A 22,296-nucleotide genomic window follows, 5' to 3' on the forward strand; every position below is an offset into this window, starting at 1 on the left:
CTTTTCTTGAAAGGCTATATAAAAATGCAAAGGGTTATTATAGTTAATTACTGTTATCAAGTAAACTGAAATTGAAAATTGTACTGTCAGATAAAGAGTTATGTAATTGGGTTCTTGTCATTAGGGCATTTTATTACCTCTGTCCTATGGGACAACTGTGTCTTTGGAAAGTATGTATTTACACAAGCATTTTGATGAGAGAAATCGATATGCTGCTTTTAAACTCCTAAGTTTTTGCCTGCCTACTGCCTTGCACAATAGACTTCAATTCTTTAACATAAATGAAAACATATCCATTTATAGCAACCTGCATAATCTAGGAGCAATGGAGGGAGGAATTGCATTAGGGTCAAGTGTGTGAGCTTGCAAGCACTCAAGGCAGCCTGGGAGCAGGATGACATTGGGGAGGGAATGCAGATTTCACTTATATCCAAATGATGATAGTATCTAACAAGTAGAAAGAAAAGAACGGTAAATAGAAGTAACGCATGGAAGTTAAAAGTTTGAAGATATACAAAACTGATAAGGGATGCAAAATGGCAGAAGAATAAATTAATGGCCAAAAGTTTAGCCATTAAAAACAACTATCATAAAGCTATCTTTATTCTAAAGAAAATCAAGAATAAACACTTGTCCATCACCTAATTGCTGAGGTGGTATTGGAAATACTAATGCCCAACAATTCAATGGAAAATGCCAAGTGGCTCAATCATGTTCACATTTACTGTTTTGAAAGGGAAAGCTCCAGGTGGCTGTGGTTTTATCAAGGGATGGTGAATGCACCAAGTATTAGTACTAGTTAGGTATTTCAAACTCACTTTGGCAACAAAATGTGCTCTGCAACAGATCAACAAAACTAAGCAAAGGAGTATTCAAGCAGTGAATCCTGAGCTGCCATTTGTTTTAGAAAACTGGGGAAGTTCCAGAAGAGGAAATATGCTTTGGGGATCATCTACTTTAAAGTGTACAAGATGAGCAGATGGTGATAGGTTTATCAGACTGCAGCAGGACAAAATGGTGGAAATACTGATACAAAATTACTAAAGAAAACCTTAAAAGTATTGTACTTAGACTGAATCAACACCAGACTACACAAGCCTGATACTTTCTAAAGAAAGGAATTACAGTCCAATAAAGATAATAATGTCTAAACAGTGAATGTCTATATAACATCTAAGGTGATTCTACAAAATATTTCTACTATTTAGTTGAAATTATTTACAATTTACTTTAATCATTGCAGCCAACAATTCACTGGTTTCAGGGAATAATGATATAAGAGAAATCTTCAACACATGGCAATAAATTAAGGGTTTGGCCATTTTTATTTTTAACAATGTGAAGAGAAGAAGCACTAAAATAATTGAATTTGCACTGAAGTCAGTTCAGGTAAGGGTATCTAAAACTGCATAATCTGATAAAATAAGTGGATATATATATATATATATGCATTTCAAAAAGTTTAATCACAAAGACTTATGCTTTCATCTATGTGATGAAACGTAAGGTGAAAAACTGAAGCCAAGAAAACTGTCTGGAAAAGATCAGTTTATTACTGAGTAAAAAACTCAACAACACGAAAAGAACCAGCGAAATCTTCAGAGAGATAATGTGAGAGCTACAGCTCATGCTGAAAGAACTTATGGGACATTTTTACTAGACTTGGATATACTGGCTTGACTGCAGTGATTGTGTCATTCATCAGTCAAAAAGGTTTGGTTAGTAACTTGAGGGCAGTCAAAGGATTGGAGAACACGCCTGAAAGAGCTGAGCAGCTCCAATTATCTAGATTATGAGAAAGAAGTTTGAAAAATGCATCTGTCACAGTTGATAAGTAACAGCCCTAGAAAAAGCATGTGATAATAGAGGGGTTCTACTTATGAGAGACTACAGTATCAAACTGCTGGAAATAAAAGCTGGACACTGCCATTGTAACATCTGCCCCCTGCACGCACCTCTGCTTTGCTTAGCACAAGAACAAACACACACACCAGAGCTACCTTATGCCAGCAAAGCCTTTTACCTGAAAACTGACACTGCCCACAGGGAGATAGTTACGATCCTCGAGCATGCTGAGGTACTCTGACACCAGTGCTGCAGCATGAACCAGGCACATGGCTGCTTCTGTGTAGCACTTCCTCTTGGTGTGCTTCTCTGCCATGTTCTGCAGCCAAGTCAGCCTCAAGTCCGGAGATGTCTGGTATCCTTTTGCAATTCTGAAAACACAGGCCAGAAAACAGGTGTGAATAATCACTTCTCAAATAACAAAAATACCCTTATAATTCTTCCCCTGGGTTCAATGGAAGAAGACATTTCTGTCTTTACTCTGTACGATTTGTTAAACAGAAAGCAAAAGAAATGGTTAGGCGGTGCTGGGCAGGAGATAGAGGGGCTATGAGGAAAGTAAAACTGCTGCATCCAAGACTCTTCAATGTTCCTGACTCTTATCCTTGCCCAAATCTATGTACACCTCCCAGAGGCTGCACTGCAATGTGCTCACTACTGCAGCCTGGGTGCCCTGGTAAAGACCAGCTCTGCCAAAAAGGAAATGTGCAATAACAGAACAGATAGAGAGTTTGTCACAGCTATGTCCCTAAAATGCATAGTTCAGCTCACCTCACTCCAGAATTTTCTCAGTAGCAATTCTAAATGGATTCACCTGTACATGAGGTCCATCAGCATCTCCGGATCTTCCTGAAATGCCCTCATTTTCACTGTATCTGACAGGATGCCATTCAGATTACATAGTAGCTCCTCTACCTGAAGCAATGCAAAGATCAATGTAAAGATCAATTCTCAGGTGTTTATTTTTTCCTCTGGAAAAACAACAGTATCTGCACCAGATGATGTTAATCTCCTTAAGCCTCTTTTACCCAAGGAAATGTCAGGATGTTTTCTTCAGCTCTATGTAATGCAGCAAAGGCTGCTTACATAGCAAATCTTACACACACACATATTTTAATTAATCAAAATTAGCTGAAATCCTTTGATCTATTTATTTCTGAATAAGTCAAATGTGCTAATGGAATTCAGCTTTAGTTGATCTTACATCTGAAACCAGATGTTTTTCAGTACAACCTGAGTTACTCTAAGAATTTTAACAAAGTGTTTGACGGTTGTTTGATATGTTTTTCATTATTGCTGCTGACAAGTTGACAAAGAGAGAGAAGTTTCCCAGGTGGTACTTGTCTGAAAACATAATGAATCAAATTCCATTTTGGGAAACTCTTAGAGGGCATAGTTCCTGCTGAGGTCTAGGAGAAAGCTGTACTCAAAACCAAGTGATGATTCTCCTGTAATGTGATTTCAGGGGAAATTCTTTAGAGCTTATTTTATGGAATAATATCACTTCTTCCCCCCTTATTGTTGTGCTAGACATAAACTCATGCAATAATGTCTTCATCCTTAGTTTCATTGCTTTGGAAGACCAAGACCTAGAACTTGCTTCAAGCATGGTCCTATGTGAAAGCTCCTGATAAAAGCCACAGATGCCATAAAAGATTTAACCTGAATGGGAAATGGCGTTGCCTGCATATCTGTGTCTTCCTCTGCGTAGGCCAGGATGGTTCGCAAGGATCGTCGAAGGAATTCCTCATTAAACTCAGGTGATTTTCCAACCAGAGAAGCTAGCGACATGGTCACCTGCATCTTCACTCTTGAAAAATTCTTCCAGAAGAAAAAAAACCAAAAGCATGAGAGAATGATGGCTGCACTGCAGTTCACACATCTACATCCTCTATGAAGCAAACCCACTTTCTCCTGTCCAGATTGAGAGCAGTAGACTCACTGCTCACATAACTGGCCCCTGGTGCATCAAACCTAATCATGTTTTACCCACTTAAGCCAAAGATCCCTACTCTGACATGTCTGTACTTTGGAGCTAGAATGTTTCTTAAAATATGCATGCATTTTGAGACAAGAGAAAGCCAGAAGCACCCCTTTCCCCCTTTGCACAGGCCAGTGGGTGTGTGGATCAGACCACACACAGGAACAGATGAGGAAGAATGACTGGAAAAACATTCTGGAAACAAATCTCGGAGGCAAAAGGCCTCTGGGAGCTTCAATTGGTGATGCATTATACCCTGATAATCATGGTGTGCCTGCAGTATATTTTCCTTCTGCAGAGTTTACACTTTTACATGTCCAAGGCTTTTAAAGTAATAACTAGTGAAGGAAATTCTGTGCAAGATCAGATGCTATCCAAAATGCTAATGCATATGCTTTTATGCTAGAACATTATTAATCTACATGCATAACGTATGTATTTTGCTCCACATGTGTGGTAAAAATCAGAGCCTAGTCCTAAGACCAAGGAGCTGGTGAAGAATTCCAATAATACAAGTGTACAGGAGTATACAGAAGTTGCAACTGCATTAGAATAGAACTAGACTGAGTCGGTCTGACACAGGAATGAAAGAAAAAAGACAAGGAGAAGGGTATTGCTAATGCATTGTATGGTCTTTGCTGTCAGAGGCCTAATGCTGCTCTGTTTGAAGATGCATTTACAGATATTGGAGGACGATATTGAGTCATGTTTCCTGAATCAATGCAATGAACAATAATTAAAACTACTTTCCCCTGCACTTCTAGCACTTTTCTTGGCTCAAATGTGTGAAACAGCAGACCAGGTGACTGCAGATGCATTCTACTTGCTGTTGCAACTTCAGTCTTTGTTTCAATTGATCACAAAAAAAGGTGGCACAAAATATACTGCTGTTCTCAAAATCTTACACTGGTAGAGCTGAAGCTGTATCTCATGAGGAGATAAAGAGTGGCACAGGCTTGAGTCCGTGTAATATCTATGCTGCTGCTGCAGTGATGGAGAACTCTTTGACACAGGTCAGCACACTGTTCAACCTCCTCTTCAAACAGCAAATCTCCAAACTAAGAGAAAGGGAAGAAAACATTCATTACCCTTATTTATAACCATTAAAACATCATTATCTTAGTGCACAAAAGTGACAGGGTTCACAAAAAGTCCAAAGTTTTCAAAAACTACATTTTATACGTCTTTTTATTCACACTTCTGATTCCTGGGATGTTGCAGATTCCATTTTTAGGATTTTCTACAAGAAAGAAGAATTTGAAAAGAAGGGTTTGTGTTTTGGAAAAAAGAGAAAGTGACAGAATAAACTCAGAGTATGATGGCTTCAGGAGTTTTTGAAAACATCAAATATTGCAAAATTCTTAGAAGCATGGAGATTTGCTATTTTCAGAATACGTAATGATTGATGAAGCATGCAAATATTTCCTTAAGTATATGGAGCAATTTTTAGCTCTTTGCACCAATGCCCTACCCTTCCCCAGGCCTCCAATATGTTCTCCTATGGTGTATGAAAAAACTTGCACTGCCAAGCTTTCATGCCAGACCCTCCTTTACAGTGTGTACACAATGCACACAGCAGGCAGTAAACTCAGGGGGCAGGATGTCTGTCCAAAGAAACTCTCATCAGAGACAGCACAGATGCACCAGTACCATATCTACACACACAGGACTGATGAAGGTGTCTGAGCAAACACAAGGTATTGCTTCCGATCTGCAGACCAATATCCCAGTTCTCAGCCTTTCTTCAGTCTATTCTCTCACTGTTTTGTGTCTAATTTCTATTACAAGCCTTCTGGCAGATGGTTTTATCACTTTTACTTGTAAAATAACATCTATATGCCTAAAAGGTAATAGAAATAATTGGACTGATTGCTTCATGAAGTACAGAACAGAGTCAGCTTAACTACAAGATCTATTTCAATGAGAATAAGAATTGCTTCACAAAATTCATTACTGTAATTGGAAGTTAGCTTCTAAAGATAAAGTAAAATGAAAACATAATTATGAGTTTCATAACTATTCAGGTATCTACCCTGCAATTAGGCTTTGTCAGTCAATCTGCATTTAAGAGCAGACAGGCATTAACTGGACAGGAGTATCCTGTTTCATATTTATATTTTAGAATAGTTTAGGGAAAATAAACATTTAATGCATTCTTCCTTAGTAGAGCTGCTTTTCTTTGTAGGAGAATGAATCTTAAAAAGGTTTTAGAGTCCTTATGAAGCACCCAGCTCCTCATGACCTCTATTATTAAAAAAAATACTTTGGGTCAATTTCTGTCCTCATATATGTTTTGAAATTTGTGAGGTTTTATTTGTTTTGTTAGTTTTTTTTTTTCTTTATTGTTGCTGCCTTTTCTGATCTGGAGTTTTTTAATTGGTGATACAGAAGTGGAAGAAAGATGAGGATTTGGCTTAGTTTTCAGGCAGAACAAAGATGAAAACTGTCAATGTCTTAGAATCTACTTAGCATTTTGAAACTCATCCTAGAAATGGAAATCTAAAATTATGCCCTCAATGTCTCACAAGTTTTGATTTCTCTGCTGCCCATCTGACTGGAAACTAGCCTTGCTGATGTAACAACTTAAATTTGATTTTATGGAATTCTTGTGCAGTTCTTGGTATTAAGATTCCTAATTAAAATCAGAATGTATTTGAAATAAAGCATGTGGAATTGCTTACTTTTTTATTTTTATATGTTTAAGAGTAGGCTGCTAAACCTACAAGATTATTCAGATTTAATTATTCCATCTTGTGTGGTCAGTGAAATAACCTTATAACAGATGCAGAAATCCTGTAATAACCCTATAGATAGTAATTTGTATTTACATATGCAAAATACATTTAATAAATGTCAGAGAAAAGTGGTAAGTGAATGGACACAGCTCTGCTCACTCTACAAGTACTACTCTATTAATTTGATTGTAAGCATGAAAACAAGTCTATCAAGAGCATACCTTGGCAATGAGTGCTCTGAGTGTGGCAAAGCAATGAGTCAGGTAAGTTGTGCTCTGATCATAGCCAAGAGAATTTACCAGGACCTTCAAAACTCCTCCCAAGAGATTATCTCTGCATTCTGCTGCAAAGCTGGCCTACATAGGAAGGAGAAAAACAATAACTGTATGAGGTAATTCAGCAATGAACTGGCACACAGGAACTGAAGTTCTGCTCTCCAGCCCATGAGAAATCCAGGAGTTCAGAATTTCTACTAACAGGTTTTCAAGCATGAAGTTTTCTCCACCGTACCTATGAATTTTTTTTCTATTCAACACTATACAAGTTTACAGAAGATCTCAAAATATTTGCACTAAGAAACAAAGGGAAAAATTATTCTTTCTTCCACTTGCTTCTGAGGGAGCAGGGATTGGAACTAAGCCACCTCTACTATTTTTCACCTGAATGATGTTCTCTTGCATATCAAGAATGATCAGGTTAGCTTCAGTCGCCAGGTTTCCGCTGATCAGAGCTTCTTGGTCTAGCTCAGCTTTCGTCCTGCAAAAGGAGTTCTAATTAAAGCAAGCAAAGTGTATCCAAAGAGTTACTGTTTAAGGAAAGCCAGAATACAAATGCATACCATTCTGAATGATCCCATAAGAACAGACAATAACAATAGTGTTCAGAAACGTTTCTTAAAAACTATGGAGTGAAATTAGGAAAGCTACTATCATAGAAGAGCAGTCACAAAGAGGACTTTTGAAAACTAGGCCTCTAGACAGTTGGGATAAATGCTTTTCTTCCTTAATAGTCATCTGCATAATGGCTACTTAGTATCACATTCAGTTGTTCAGTAAACTATGTTGTAATTTCTGAATGCATTGCCTGTAGCAGGGCACAAAACTCCAAAATGGAGTAATAGATAACTGATCTGACAATTCCATTAAAAAAAAGTAAAAACAAAAAGTAAAAAGTAGACTACACCAAAATGGAAATTGCTTCTGTGCCATAGAAGCATTGTTTAATGTAGGCAATTTATAGAGACTGAGACTGTTGACAAGAAAAGACAGCAGGTCCATACAGCAGAGTTCCGGGACATTTAAGAGAGAACTGAAATAATGATGAAAGACAGGAGATAATGGTGAGGCTACACATATACCTTCTTAGATGAGACTTAAGAACAAGGTCTGGAACAGAGTTCCTCTGCAGCTGAATAAACATAGAAGCAGCTACTAACAAAACTGCATTTTCACACATCCAGGCCAGAAATGCAAAGAGGCATTTTTCTTTTTCCTAAGCTGCTCAAAAAAGTGCTGTTGCCTGGCTAGAGGCTGCTCTCTAGAGCTTGAGATTAAAGATCCCGTGACTTCGGCCAAAGTTCCTAAGGTGCATATCTGTGGCTGGAGCAACACCCTCACAATCACGCTTCTGAGTGACTTCAAAATGTGTAGTTGCTCTGCTGCATACATTTACCCAAAAATAAAACCAGAGGAGCAAAGAGCCATCTGTTAGTGCACAAACATAATTCTGAGAAGAGCTAAGAAACAAAATCAGGGAAGTCATATGGTTAATAACTACAATGACTCAAAGCAACAAAAAAAAAAAGGGACTGCCAAAACTTTAGTGCTATAATAAGGGCAGAAATCCCAATAAGAGTAAGAACTGAGCAAATTTAGTGAACTTTACAGGTGTTTGGGCTATTTCCAGCAACCACTGAGCTTTGATCCACATGCTGAAGGGATCCTCTCTGGCATGACACACATCTTATGACTACTGCTACAATCCAAAAGCATTATGTTCCCTGACTCCTGCTAACAGAGCTTCTCAATATTAATATAGCATGTCAAACCCAGCTTAGCTGATTTAATGTGGCAAAACATATACCACAGTACTGTATGTACTGTAGAGCAAAGAGCAACACCAAAATAAATGTAGCCAGCCTCCGTGTAGGACTCTTCCACTAACTAATGTTTGCCACACTGTTAATAAGAAGCGAAAAATGTGTAGACAGCAATTTAAAATTCTCCTTCTCTCCATTCTTGTGGCCTCTTTGTTGTGTCATAGTAACTGTTGAAAATTTCTGCTACAGAGACATTTTATTTTTCTTTCTCTTTGACAAAAGACGGAAAGGAATGAAACGACTGATTTTTTAATAAAACATCCTAGGGGCAAGAACAAAACGTAAAAACCCCAAGCAGCTTGGTTCTAATAAAAGCAATATGCATTAATTAAATTACTTACTTATCTTGTCTCTCATTTGCCTGCCGCCACTGTGTCTGCTCCTTTCTCCAGCGCAAATTTTCATTTACCCCTGCTGATCTGTCATTCCCTAAGAGTGCAACATACGTCAGAGAGATTAAAACAAAAGGGGACACCTGAAGTCTGTCAGCTCACCGAAAGAAAGAGATATATTTCTGTAGTAGTCTGTCAGAACTAAAACCATTCAATTTACAGGTTCAGGGCTCTAGTAAAAAGATTCATCACTTTTTTTTTACTTAGGATTTTTAGAACATTAACTTGCTTAATGTCTACAAAAACCTGCACAGATTTTCCATTTATTAAATGAAGCAAACTTTTTTGCTATGAACAATTTGTTTTTAGTGATAGTTTTGATAACATTTCTTGATTCTTAATTAGATACTAAGATAACTTTTTAGAACATCTTGAAACTTCTTTCTTGGCTTCATATTCTTCACATGAGAGGAACTTGGTCCTAGCTACACCTTGAACAGTTGAAACCTAATGATATTTTCATTCATGCAAAGAATGGACTGTGGGTGAAAAGGGGGTGAAATGGACAAGGATGAAAATGGATAGTGTGCACAAACCCAACAAACTCATTTATGTTTACAGACACTTGAGTTCCTCTCAAAAGGTATGGGGGGCAATGGCATGAAGTACCAGCTGGTATTCTGCAGCGCTTCATCATTTCTCCTCTGGCTCCTTCTCCTCTCAGTAAAGCCTCTTCTAATCGAGCTTTCACATCGCGTGACTTCTGGAGTGCTTGGGTGCTAACTTTATCTGAGCTTTGCTTGCCCTGGAAGTAAAGTTAAAGCAATCACCACCAATGCCTCCATTTTTGATCATAAGACCAAATTACATCTCCAGAATGAGATACAACAGGAGAGGCCTGTAGAGGGGGCAGAAAGCAGTGAATTTGATTGACTTATATTTAAAGTCTAATAAATGCTGCAAATGAGGAATGAGGTACAAGATGCACTGCTAATAGAAACAAAGATGTAGTTCTGTGCTACAGAGAAAGAAATTAAAGTTCAGAGAGAAGGTTATTTGGTCCATTTCAGACAGACCCTCTCAGAGAGAAGAGTGCTGACATCAAGTCCTGCTCATAACTAAGGAGTCATCCTTAGTGTCCTATCTAGTACCTACAGGAGCTGTTGGTATAAGTCCCACCAAAAATAGCCCTCAAATACCCAGGTAAAAGAAAATAATTAAACTACTTAGGATACCTTCATAGGACTTCCTCAAAAGTTTCAGCAGCATTTTGCTTGAAGGCTATTGTCAGTTAGTCTGAAGTAATTTGTCTACATTAGATAAGTGCTAATTTAACTATTGTCAACAACAGATTTCCCCCGGACAGCTGGAATTTAAAGAAAAAAATTGATCCAAACCAGGACAACAAAACTATGCCTTGTTTCACTTACCTTATACTCAAAGCATGAAACACAAATGAACAGGAGGTCTAAAATCTTGTTAAGCTGCATGGATGGAAGGTCTGCAATCCATTTCTGTATTAGGTTCTGATCAGCATTTTTCATAATCCAAAGGAAACAGATCAAAAGGTTGCGAGTAGTATCAGGACCTAATGTGGCAGTCTGTCTGTAGGGCTATGAACACATAAAGTAAATGTTAATTGAAAGAAGAAAAAGTAGAGGAAGGTCATTTGGGCAAAGTAATCTTATTTAAATTTCATCGGAATCAAATCTCAGGATTGGACTTCAGTAAATTTGACCTCTTCCAGGTGATAGTTATTGTAATTTTTACTGTATGTGTAATTAGTGAAAGGACCAGTTGAATACAAGTAAAAGACTGAGAGAAGCTCCAGTTTGCTACATGCTTGTATAATAATTTCCATATTAAAATGTAGGAAAAAGATTCTGAAATCATTTGCTTCCACCCTGCCATGCAGTTGTGTTAGCCAAAATGCATAGTAGATTAAAAAAACCAAAGCATAAAAGGAAAGACCATACATAGAGAAAAAGAAACATCTGAATCCTAGATCCATGGATTCAGGTAATACTGGAACTGTAGGGCTGCCACAGTGGCATTTGCTGATCTGGAAATGAGTCTAGATTTGGTTTGGAAATGGAAACAGGCATGTGGGAGAAAAAAATTGAACAATGTATGTTAAAATAGCAATTAACCAACTAGAAGAGAATAGGAGATGACAGAAGGACTATGAGGGCTCCATCAGGGTTGGACAAAACAGAAATGCAGTTTCTCTTGACTGTAGCTGTTAGTGGCAAAAAAAGGATAAAAGGAGGAAGAAATAAAGATGAAAACAGATAGGAGAAAGGAGATTGGCAGAGCAGTGAACATACCAGTGACACCAGAGGTATTCCAGAGTTCCTGATGTTGAACTGACTCCCTGCAATGGCAAGGGCCACGTTTTGGTTGATTGCACCTGATGACTCTTGTTCTTCTTCTGGGTTTCCTGTGCGTCCCTTTCCACTGCGGGTATCTGAAACTAAATTTGAAATATTCCATTGGAACTTCAGGGGCAATCCAGTTACTTCTGCTCATGTGTCACAGTTTTCCTTTGGTCTGTGACTGAGCAAAAAAATTGGCACTTCCATCCCTGAGACTGTTTGTCTGGCTGATGTACCAAGCAGTGAAAGAGGCACAGCATTAGCAAGAGGAATTGCAGCCATCTGAGCCATCTGCAAAGTCTGCCAAATTATTCAAACACATAAAATACATAAAAGGTGGTAGCAAGCATGAGATTATCTCTGAAGTTCAAAGCCAAGCCAGTACTACAGGACTTGGAACCATCCAGTTCTAGTTAATTTCAGTCAAGAGGATAAGCACAGAAACTAGACATGGATTTGGTAATATTCAACAAAGTATGTAAGTCTGCTAAGAGCTGACAGATCTAGTATTGCCTGCTGACTTAAAGACAAGTTTTATTTCAGGCACCTAACTGCTTCTATTCCCTGCTAGTTCCTGAAATCACTTTTAGCAAATGAAGTTATTTATACTAAAGTTATGTAAAAATCTTGTCTGATTCTCAGCATCCATTCTGTGTTTTGAAAGTTCTGTTTTTCAGAGAACCTGAGTGATCAGCTGGATCCCATGTGATCACAGTCTCTTGTGACAGATTCTCAAAGGAAGACACTCTAAAACCTAGGCACATTGGTACACCTTGGCTTCTTCATAATAATTTTTTTCATCTATGTATAAGGATAATACTTAGATGAAAAGAATGGTGTGAGATCTAATTAACCAATTTATTTATGCATTTATTTATATTTCCATATTATATGTATGTATGTATAGTAAATGCTTTCACCTTACCCAATTGAAAGTGGTAAGTAACACTTTCATACTAGTAAGTTTTTTGTTAAGACATTTAAATGTGAAATATTGTCAGAATCAGTGACAAAAATGTACTCTTCAAAGCACATATCTTTAATTAATTAATTTTGGTATAATGTTAATAGCAGCAAAAAAGCAATAGAAAAAGAGAATACGATCTAATTTCTATAATTGTGGTGTCACATGATGTCAGTATCACTATCAATATTTTCACTACTGTTATGTGTATGTAGAGCCAAATATTTCTTGCAGACCTTGCAGGCTTTATTTGGCAGGTCAGAAAACTTCAACTAAGAGATATGCAGGAGCACTTACAGATGTATCTCTGGTCTATCACTTTCTCCTGAAGTGAGGACACTGAAGTTTTTCCTGTCTGTAAAAATCCAGTTTACTTCTATGTAAATAAATATTCTCTCTTACTAGATGAATCTCTTATGTTTGATAAATTATTTAGACAAGTCTCTCTTAGGAGTTGAAAAATTCAAAGGCAAAAAGGTCTTACTTGTAAAATCATGGAGTTGCGGTAGAGAATCCAAAATGATACCAACCAAAGGGAGGTAAAGGGCTGCAATTTTAATCTTCACCTCCTTTTTGGAGCAACGTGGGTCTAGGTCATGGGAACTCAGCAGGCTAAGGATAGCACTGACAGCTTTTCTTTGCACCTTGCTAATCCTGTTAACACAGAAACCATCCATAAGTTCTATTCATGGATCATGCACAAATCATTTATAAATCAAAGATTTAATAAATAGAAAGGAGGTGAAAGAAACAAATAATAAACACCAGTATGCACTTGATAATCTCTTTCATTCTGAGCAGAGATTCCTGTTCCCTGCAAATGATAGGTATCTTAAATCTCCAAGATAATTTACCAGAATTAGGGCATACATGCCTTTCAAATTTCTCATAAAAATTCATTGTGGAAAAGAGAGATGCTTGAGGAAAATTATCAAGCTCTGGCCAAATTTTAGCTAAACACTTAAGTTCAGACAAAGACAGAGGTGTTTTAGAGGGAAGAGCAACTGAAATTTTGTGTTCTCGATTTCTGTATTCAACCAATACTACCACCACAAATAGTATATTTTTATTAATTGAGAGGAACATACTGCAGATAAAACCATGACTGGATCATTCTATGTTACAGAGTGACTCACTGAAAAGCATGGGGGAACCAGGACTGTCCTGGAGTCAAACTATGCCCTTGCCAAGAGTAACAGTGTGACCTGTTCTGAAATCTGCAAATTAGGATACACACCCCTCGCTGTCAGCATCCAGTGCTGCTGCCAATTCAGTGAAAAGTAAGCCAGTCAGGAAGTGCTGCTGACGGTACTCAGCTGAGAGGTCAAACATACCAGTGATTTTCTGGTCCTGGAAACTAGAGCAGGAGCTGGAGTTCTGCGGAAATATATTAGAAGTATTAAAGAATGATCACTGTAATGAATGTTTCTTAAAGAGATCACAGTCACAGTCAATGTAACAAACAGAAAATCTCTTCCAGAGGAAAACCACAGACTTTGAAAGTAGGCCGGACATTTTGGAGGAAGACATCTGTGTGTGAAGTTAAAAGCTTGCTAGGATGCAGTCTCATCCTTTCCATTCTGTGCAAGCAACTCATTTCACACCTTCTGAGATATAAAATTCCTACCCTGTATTCGTTAGTTTGGACAGGACACAAAGTCAGAATTTTCTCCATTCTTGTTCTTATTGGGCAGCCATTAGCTATCACAGAGAAAGTGCCTCTACATCAAGAAGGACTTAGTGTCAGAAGCTGTTCACTGTGTGTTCTTCAGCATCCATGATGTCTAGTATGAAAGTAAGGTCAAGAAAGACATGTGAACCATGTTTCCTTTTGCCCTGGAACTCCTTGGCTGAGCTTGCTGACAGCTGGCATAATTTAGTCCAGCCTTCAAACTGCTCTAACTTACGGCTGTGACTGATATACAGTCAGCCCAGGAATGGAAAGTTGCTGCTATATATGTGCTGTGAACTTCTTAGCTTCTCCAATCATAGGTGTGTGCCACAGGTCATCTGGAATGTTCTTGTCCCTTGCTCAGGTGAGCATAAGTCTTAGACTCTACTCCCACTGCAGCTAGCAGGTTTTATGAGTCCAAATTTTGTTTTTAATCTATATTCTTCAGTATTCCTTCCAATATTTCTGTCAGTGACCTGGGAATAGCCACAGAGCCCAAACACATGAAGTATCAGTATACCACACTGTGGTATCTTCCAGTATATTGGGTCAAATGAACCCCACGTCTCTTAGCAGCCCCATATTTTGGATCCATATGCTTAGGCCCACTCCCATTCAACCCCAAACAAACAGGCATTGGTTGTACTATGTTTGTATGAAATAATGTCAAAGTGTAGAGCACCCAGTTAAGTGAGTTTGGCATCTCTAAAAAATTTCAAAAGATTTATTCACAAGACCATATTTTTACTGCAAGTCTAACTCAAGTGGGCAGCACTCCTGTAGACAGATCAAAATTACTGCAAGGGTGGTCAGCTAGTGCATTAAATCGTGCAAGGGCCACAAAAGCCTTATTGATTTGTGCAGGTTGCACATTGTAGGTTACTCCTAAGGGAGAAAAGAGCTGATGAGGTTGCTTGAAGGAAAGATCAATTAAACTGACGTTGGCCAAGCTCTGACTTGCTAGATTAGTTACAAGAACCATGCTGATATTTTTTTATCCCAATAAACAGAAGAGCCATATTTCTAGCTCTTTGGCATCCAGGATTATTATTAACCAAATGCACTGTGATGCTTTGTTTTTAGGACCAGGAAAAAGTTCAAGAAAATATTATTTACTATTACAAACCTGTGACAACAGATTATTAAGGTATGAGATGTAGCACATCTTAGCATCCAACCAATTCTTTGGCAATGACACTCAAAAAAGAAACCATGAATTTGAACTGCTGTTCATTACTCAGACTGTTTTTCCCATCATTTTTAGCTTCAATTCCATCCCCTTGTCTCCAAGCATTGTGGCAATTATGGAGCATTGCACTGAAATGCTTCAACCCAGTCCTGACCTCTGCAAGACCCCTAAGGTGGAAAACAGACATTTGAGCAGCCTTTGATAGGGGGTTTGCCCCATTGTAGAAAACCATCTCCACAGAATGCAGAGGAGAGCACAAGACTGGCAAAATAGTGTGTTGCATGCCAATCAACAATTTCTTTTTTTGATCTGTTTGTGAAGTCTGTGGTCAGGAAGATCATGGGAGGTCCTGACATTAAAGAAGTCTAGAGCTGTGTCAGTATCAGACCAAGTCTGGAAAAATTCCTGGAGAAATGAGATATGATGCAGATTGCTTGGTCTACTCAGGACGCCTAAGTGTTTCCACACAGAAAATCTTAAAGTTCAAATAAAAAGGAGAACACTGTTCAAAAAACCACAGGGAATCATGGACAAAGATATAGCATGATCTGTGCTACTGTGGGGGAGAAACCCAGAAGAAAGAACACCAGAAAAAGAAAGCATGATAATCCTATTTTAAGCAACATGAAGGCTCAACAAAAATTCACTATTCCAGGATATTGAAATTGCAGTGTGTTAGTCATTAACTTAGATAGTGGTACGATCTATTTCCACCTGGGAAGTAAGTTCCATTAGAAGGCAAACACATGGAAAGAAATGCACTGCTTGATGGCATAATTCTCCAAAACAGATATTGAAATACATATTTGTGGTTGTGTAGATGGGATAAGGGTGTGCCTGTAACCTGGCCTTCAGAGCTGTATTCCCTTTAGACCTTGTGTGTCTACCCCAACAGTCATTTTCTGTGAACATGCATGTGCATGTTTCCAGGGGAGCATGTGTCTGTGTCACATTCAGCTTTAACTACTGAAGATGCAGCTTTGCAGTAACACTCCTGTAGCCCTTCTTCTTCTGCCCCTTTTTCCCAAGTGGGAAATTTTTCTCCCTGATCCAACAGTGGCTGATTCTAACTTAAGTATTTGAGTACAGAGCAATGTGAGTATTTTTCTACATGTGCTTCATGTGACATTCATGCAATATCTATCTAATGGACAAACACCTGGGAGGACAAGGAGGGAGAGGGAGATGCTGGAGCAGACGCAGATGTCATGAAGAAGAGGTTCAGATTGAGGTAATGCTCATGGCTGCAGAGAATTCTCAGGAACTCAAGTCTCATGGAAATCAGGGTGGAGAGTGAATTCAGCTTGTTTGAAAGCTAGGAAAAACAAACAAAAAAGTGTCAAGTGATGGGCTAGTATTATTTGAATTACTACGTAGTGAAATATCCTGCTCCCTGAAAAGGACATAGACACCTAGCCCTGTGTGCATTAAAATGCTCACTGTACCTAGTTTCCATACATTAGCTGCTCTTTGTTTGACAACGATGGTGTCTCTCTCCCTGCTCCCTGGATGGCTTATCATCTTCACAAGAAATAACAAATTGTTTCTTTCTTCTTTTCTCCCAAAACAAAAATAAACATTATTTTTGTCTTTTGCACAAGGCAAAAAAGAAAAACAAACGGAACTTTTCTGAGTCTGTGGCAAACTCATAAAACGTCCTGCTAAGCAAAACAGGACACTGGTGGTCTCATCATCTCCCTTCTTATCAAAAATGACATCAGTGAAGGAATTTATGGAGACACCCGATGGACCTGCACAAATACAGGTCACAAAACAGAAGGAAAATGCTCCCTGTCAAATACAACAAATAATTCCATAACAACATCCTGCATCACGATTTATTTTTAATTTTCAGAGACTTGTGAAGCAAGAAGAGAGATGTATTATTTTGAGTGACTCCTTGAAAGCTAAATACTGTCCTCACAGCACTCAGCAGGAGGACTCAGAAAGTTCTTCTATTATCTGAAGATCCTACTGCTAAGGGCAGTAAAAAAATAAGGGAAGAAAAATGGTTCCACATATGTTTTGCAGCAGTGCAAAGTATGACATTTCCAAAAGAATCTTTACCTCCATTCAATTCTTTTCGTGCAGATCACAAATCAAAAGAGGTTTTAAAATCATTGCATATTCAATAGGAAATAGGAAATTTACCCGGACCTTTAACACAACTCAAAGGATCTTGATGGATAAACTAATCAGACAGAACAAAACATATAAGCCAAAAGCAAATCCAATCATGCATGGTGCCTACCTGATTACAGTAATGTTTGATGAGATTAAACACAAATCCTCGATCCATTAAAGAAAGAAGATCATACAAGAAAAATGCCAGGCTGATATTGATTTTTTCTGCTTGTTCACTTTCCTTAAAAAAAGAAAACACTCCAGTTATGATGTATAAAACTTACATAAAGGTGAAAGACGTTTTAGAATCATGAAAAATAGTGCAAGGGTCACCTCCCAGAACCATCTTGGGGAAAATATAGGACAAGATTGTTTCAGTTCTCCAGTTTACATGATCTTGTTAAAATTGCACAGAATCACTTCTGTAAATTATTTCAACTGTTTCACAATGAAATGTCCCTTTGTGGACATTTTGCACCCCTTTGGACTGACAACAATGAATTTGAGAACTGTTCTGAATTGCCTACTGGCTGCAGTATTGCACATGACTTTTTTTCCTATTGAACATGATAGAATGCTGGTTTAGGAACTTAAAACATATAAAATATTAAGAAAAACCTGGACTGGCTTTGCTGATGGAATGCTAAGTATTTTGTTTAGCATTTTAAGTGTAAGACTGATAGTAACAAAATACAGGTAAGATAAATCTGTGGAGTTCACCATCCAGCAGCTAAGCTCTTGTATGCTTGGAATTGGTTGGATTACCAGAGATACATAGCCTCAAGTAAGAATCACAAAGAACTTCATGTACCCTCTAAAATGAGGCTACAGATACTTCAAACATACCAATTTAAATCATAAACTCTCAGTAGCCTATGTAGTTCACCAAGAGGAATTAGTGAAGATGCCTGAGGGATCTGCACATATTTAATGCTCAAAACTGACAAAGTAGATGACACAGAAAAATATTGCCTGTACTGGCACCTCTGGCTAGTGAGAACAGGTGTGCAGCACCTCAGGGTGGCTACAATTCACTTTTTCATTTTTCAAGCTTTTTGTTGCTGTTTGGGAATATATATTTTCCCTGCAATCTGGAATTTACACAGGAAAAGATTTTTCTATGGTGAAGAAAAACCTGGTTTTCCATTACCTTGTAAGGCAGGCAAGCATATGCCAGACATACCGCTGTAAAAATCCAGGGCAATCTGACATGCTCAGCCATGTATTGAAACATCAATTATCACTTCTTGGATTTAAAAATCAGACACATATTGCCTACTACTCTGTACATCTAACCAATGGCCCTAATTCCAAAAACACAACAGTGGAATTTTCACGCACGATCAGGTTCTATACGCTCATTCTATCAAAATGAGAATTAAATTAACAGTCCACAAAAAACTGTGTATTTCTTGTGAGGAAGCCATAAATACTAATTTCTTTGCAAAGCCTACAATTCTGTTAAAGCATTTTTATTGTAACAAATTTTTATTTCACAATGTATATTAAAAAAAAGTCACTGATTGCTTAGGTAAACATTTCTGTGGAAATTATTTCTCTGCATGTGGCTACCAGAGAAGCACACCAGTTGATTGAGCTTCAAGAACAACCTTTTGGTGAACAGTGACAATCCCTTCTGTCATTCTCTGCCCCAGTTTGTCTGGTCTTGCCCTTTCCCAGTTTCTGATCCTCAGAGCACTTTGAAGAAGTGGATTATGAAACTGATCTTGTTGAAAAGTGACCTGGCAGGCCAGCTCTCCCAGCTGCTCTGCCCTACCCTGCTGGGCGAACTGCATTTGGCAGCTCTGGGGCATGAAAACAAGTTGGTTACAACAACTGAATAAACAACAGTGCCTATCTGTGGCCCTAGCTTTTACTACTGACCAGTCCAAAGAGGTATCAAGGATACACGCCGACAGTAGCAATGTTAAAATATAAATTACAGTTTGTGATCCTTTCAACTTTATAATCTGTTTTATCAGTGCAATTTGTAAAAAGTAGAAAGAATTTTATGGGACTTAAGGCTCTTATTTCTGGTCATCAGTTTTCAAGTGCCCAGTGTCTCTTTAAAGAGATCAAGGGTTAGATCACTTTTGGTTGGCCTTTGCAACATTCACAAGGAGCACTGCCTTCCTATGGCATATTCTACTGCTACAGAGAACTCAAATGAGGAATTAAATTCAGTAGCATAGAGGGCAACTGCAAAGGGGGATAAAGGAAGAAGCCCTACTGGGCCTGCAGTCTGATGTGCTGGCTAACACAGCATAAAGAATTACTACAACTGAAAATGGATGACCAGCCTTTCCCATCAATAGGAAAGGGAATTATCTTCTTGCACACTGCAGCCACACTGAGAAGCAGGCTGAGGAACTGAGCTGAACAAAAACAGTCTGCTAAGAGAGCACAAGGCTGCCTTTTACAGCGCCACAACTCTCGCTTAAGGTGCGTGTGAGAATATTGGCCTAATTCTAGCAACACTGCTGATTTTGAAATGAGATTAAATGTAGCTCAGTGTAACAGAAGATGAGCAGCAAGGATCCATAGTGCTTATTTCATCCACCTACCTTGGGTGGTTTGACTACAAGTGCAGCAATCTCTGAAGTAATCACACTAACAATAGTGGTAATATCATCTTTGAAACGATCAGAGAACCGGCTTCTTCGTGAATTGTCTTGCTTCTCTGTGTTGTGAACATACTGAGCCATACTCTTTATCTACAAAGCAGAAAAAAAAACCCACTAAAAATGCCCAGACTGGAGGTAAAATACTGCTTTAAGTTTGTTGGTAAAAGTAAGATTTCCTAATTTCTTTTCCCTGAATTTAATCACTCATTTTCTCAGAGCTGCTGTGATAGATCCTACATGGAAATGACAACAGAGAGTTTAAGACTCAAATACAGACAGACATAGATTCCTGTTCATATTCATACAGATGACTATTCTCAGTACCTGGAATCAGAAACACCCTCCCCCAACCCCTTGCATACAGACTTCTGAAATGCTGCTGCTTGCAACTTTAGCCCTTTACAATGACAGACAAGGAGTGACACTTGTGGAATTCTTATTTCTTGACCTAATGTTGCATTACTTACATGCTGATAGTGGAAATCACTATATTTTTTTCCCTGACATGCATCACCGCAGGGCTTTGGAGAACTGTGAGTTTGTGGAGCTTTGTCACTGCTCCCATGATGTAAACAAAATGGAAAAGACAGGAACAGATATTTACCAAAAAGGAAGGACTTGGTTGATGAGTGTGTCTCAGTCTTTTGCAAGCTGTGTAGCTTGCAAACTACTGCTCATGTAGTTCATGCAGAACTTTGCCATCACTGCCATAGTGAGGAAGGAGGGTGAATACGAAGAACTCTTTATTTTGTACTCTCTGTACTTTCATTATTTGAGACCTCTCCTTTATACAGAGCAGAATAACTGAAGAGGTCACCCCCCAGCTGAATCTGTGCCTGGAGCACCTACTACATTCCTCCATTAACCAACTCTAAAATACCACTGTCAACTCTTACCAGGAGCTCAAAGAAGAACCAGGCATACTTGAAGACTGATTCTCTCACCATGCCCGTGCTGACCACCATCTGCAATGCCAGTTCCTCATGGAAATGCTACATAATAAAGACAGACTGTTGGAAAATGGCTTTTAATCAAATCATCTTTAATTTTCAACGTCTTCCCTGTGGGAAACTTTTCCATACTGGAGGGTGAGCTGCCAGATGGGGATTTATGGGCATCCTTGCAAGATCAGAAGGCAGATTTCACCAAAATGAATGCTGTTGGCAAACAGACTTTGGGACCCATTTTTCTGTGGATCCAGAACTGTACATAACTGAAGAGGGAAATGCCTTTGGACCATTCTCAGGTCATTGTCTATGTGCACAATAGGGAGAAGTCATGTTTCCCACTCCCTGCTAAGCATTTTTGTTTAGCACATCCATGTTTTTCTGAGAGAAGGTAAAAGTAAGATTGACTTTGTGGTGGAAGAGAAAGACAGAGCAATAAGCACAGCAGAGCTGGTACAGACATTTGTAGTTGGAGACAATACGTTTTACAGTGAAATCTGAACACAAGACACACAATCCCAATTATTTAAACTTTTAGTAAATTCAAATCTGGACTACAAAAAGCTTGGTTCTAAAAGCTACAAAAAGGGACAAAGAGAATAATTCTTTAGAGAAGAAAGAGGAGGCAAATATTTCTGAATGGAGTTTACTGTAACATGTAAAGACATGTATCCAAAGGTAAACAGCAGTGGAAAACGACAGAGGCTCTAAGACCTCAAGAAAGAGAGCAAAGGGAGGATTTAGACAGGCTGATACTTGTCTAAATCTGGATAAAGAATCTAAAGACTCTGGAACAGAAGCAAAAAAGTTTGAGTAATGTTTACTCACAGATTCAATATCTCATCATTAATTCCTTGTTTGAGAAAACTGGTTGATATTTTGCTCTGTTGCTTCCCTCTCCACATTTAGAAGGGCCAATCGGCAGCACTACCTCAGGATGCTCCAGGTTCTGCAAGGAGTTCCTTCATGCATAGCCATAGCCTACCTTTTTATTGGATGGTCTTGTGCTTGCACAAAGGCCTGACATGTCATTTGTTCCTTCAACGTAGTAAGACATCCGACTGGAGCTGTGATCCACAGGCTGGGGGACACAGATGGAAGAAATACATAACAGTAAATCCATAACTAACTTAATCTAATTAACAGAGAAGAAATCACCTGCAGTTGGGGTTTCTTTGGGGTTTTTTTAAGGTATGCACATAAATTCATCTAAACAGTTCTTCTCTTTCCCTCTTTCCTTCTTCCCATCCCCCTTTCCACTCAAGGCCGAAAACCACCTGACAGCAGCAGCAGCAGCAGCAGCAGCAGCAGGGTGCAAATGCACTGCCATCGTGTGCCCAATGGCAGCACTGCAGCTGTACTAATTTTGTATTAATTTGGAAAAGTGCCTTGAGCTCTGATTTGCTTCCC

At 38.6% G+C, this 22,296-nt stretch overlaps 1 protein-coding gene across 8 annotated transcripts in view; it reads right to left on the reverse strand.

The window, feature by feature from the left end:
• The window catches only part of DOCK8 (dedicator of cytokinesis 8), an 89,815-nt gene that overhangs the window by 12,566 nt on the left and 54,953 nt on the right, over positions 1 to 22,296 (reverse strand). For 7 of the 8 annotated variants that reach the window (XM_054651691.2, XM_054651690.2, XM_077171550.1 and 4 more), the window contains 17 exons: positions 21,872 to 21,967; positions 20,836 to 20,931; positions 19,880 to 20,029; positions 17,443 to 17,556; positions 16,351 to 16,506; positions 13,568 to 13,707; positions 12,815 to 12,984; positions 11,319 to 11,464; positions 10,422 to 10,604; positions 9,661 to 9,796; positions 9,001 to 9,088; positions 7,221 to 7,317; positions 6,783 to 6,917; positions 4,732 to 4,884; positions 3,508 to 3,666; positions 2,660 to 2,760; positions 2,024 to 2,216 (listed from right to left, as the gene is read on the reverse strand). In XM_054651691.2, the coding sequence (XP_054507666.2) occupies positions 2,024 to 2,216; positions 2,660 to 2,760; positions 3,508 to 3,666; positions 4,732 to 4,884; positions 6,783 to 6,917; positions 7,221 to 7,317; positions 9,001 to 9,088; positions 9,661 to 9,796; positions 10,422 to 10,604; positions 11,319 to 11,464; positions 12,815 to 12,984; positions 13,568 to 13,707; positions 16,351 to 16,506; positions 17,443 to 17,556; positions 19,880 to 20,029; positions 20,836 to 20,931; positions 21,872 to 21,967 (2,313 nt within the window). The remainder of the gene's footprint in view (positions 1 to 2,023; positions 2,217 to 2,659; positions 2,761 to 3,507; positions 3,667 to 4,731; positions 4,885 to 6,782; positions 6,918 to 7,220; positions 7,318 to 9,000; positions 9,089 to 9,660; positions 9,797 to 10,421; positions 10,605 to 11,318; positions 11,465 to 12,814; positions 12,985 to 13,567; positions 13,708 to 16,350; positions 16,507 to 17,442; positions 17,557 to 19,879; positions 20,030 to 20,835; positions 20,932 to 21,871; positions 21,968 to 22,296) is intronic. The other variant, XM_077171548.1, reaches the window with a different exon arrangement.

This window comes from Agelaius phoeniceus, chromosome Z (assembly GCF_051311805.1).
Source record: "Agelaius phoeniceus isolate bAgePho1 chromosome Z, bAgePho1.hap1, whole genome shotgun sequence".
Classification (NCBI taxonomy): Eukaryota; Metazoa; Chordata; class Aves; order Passeriformes; family Icteridae; genus Agelaius; species Agelaius phoeniceus.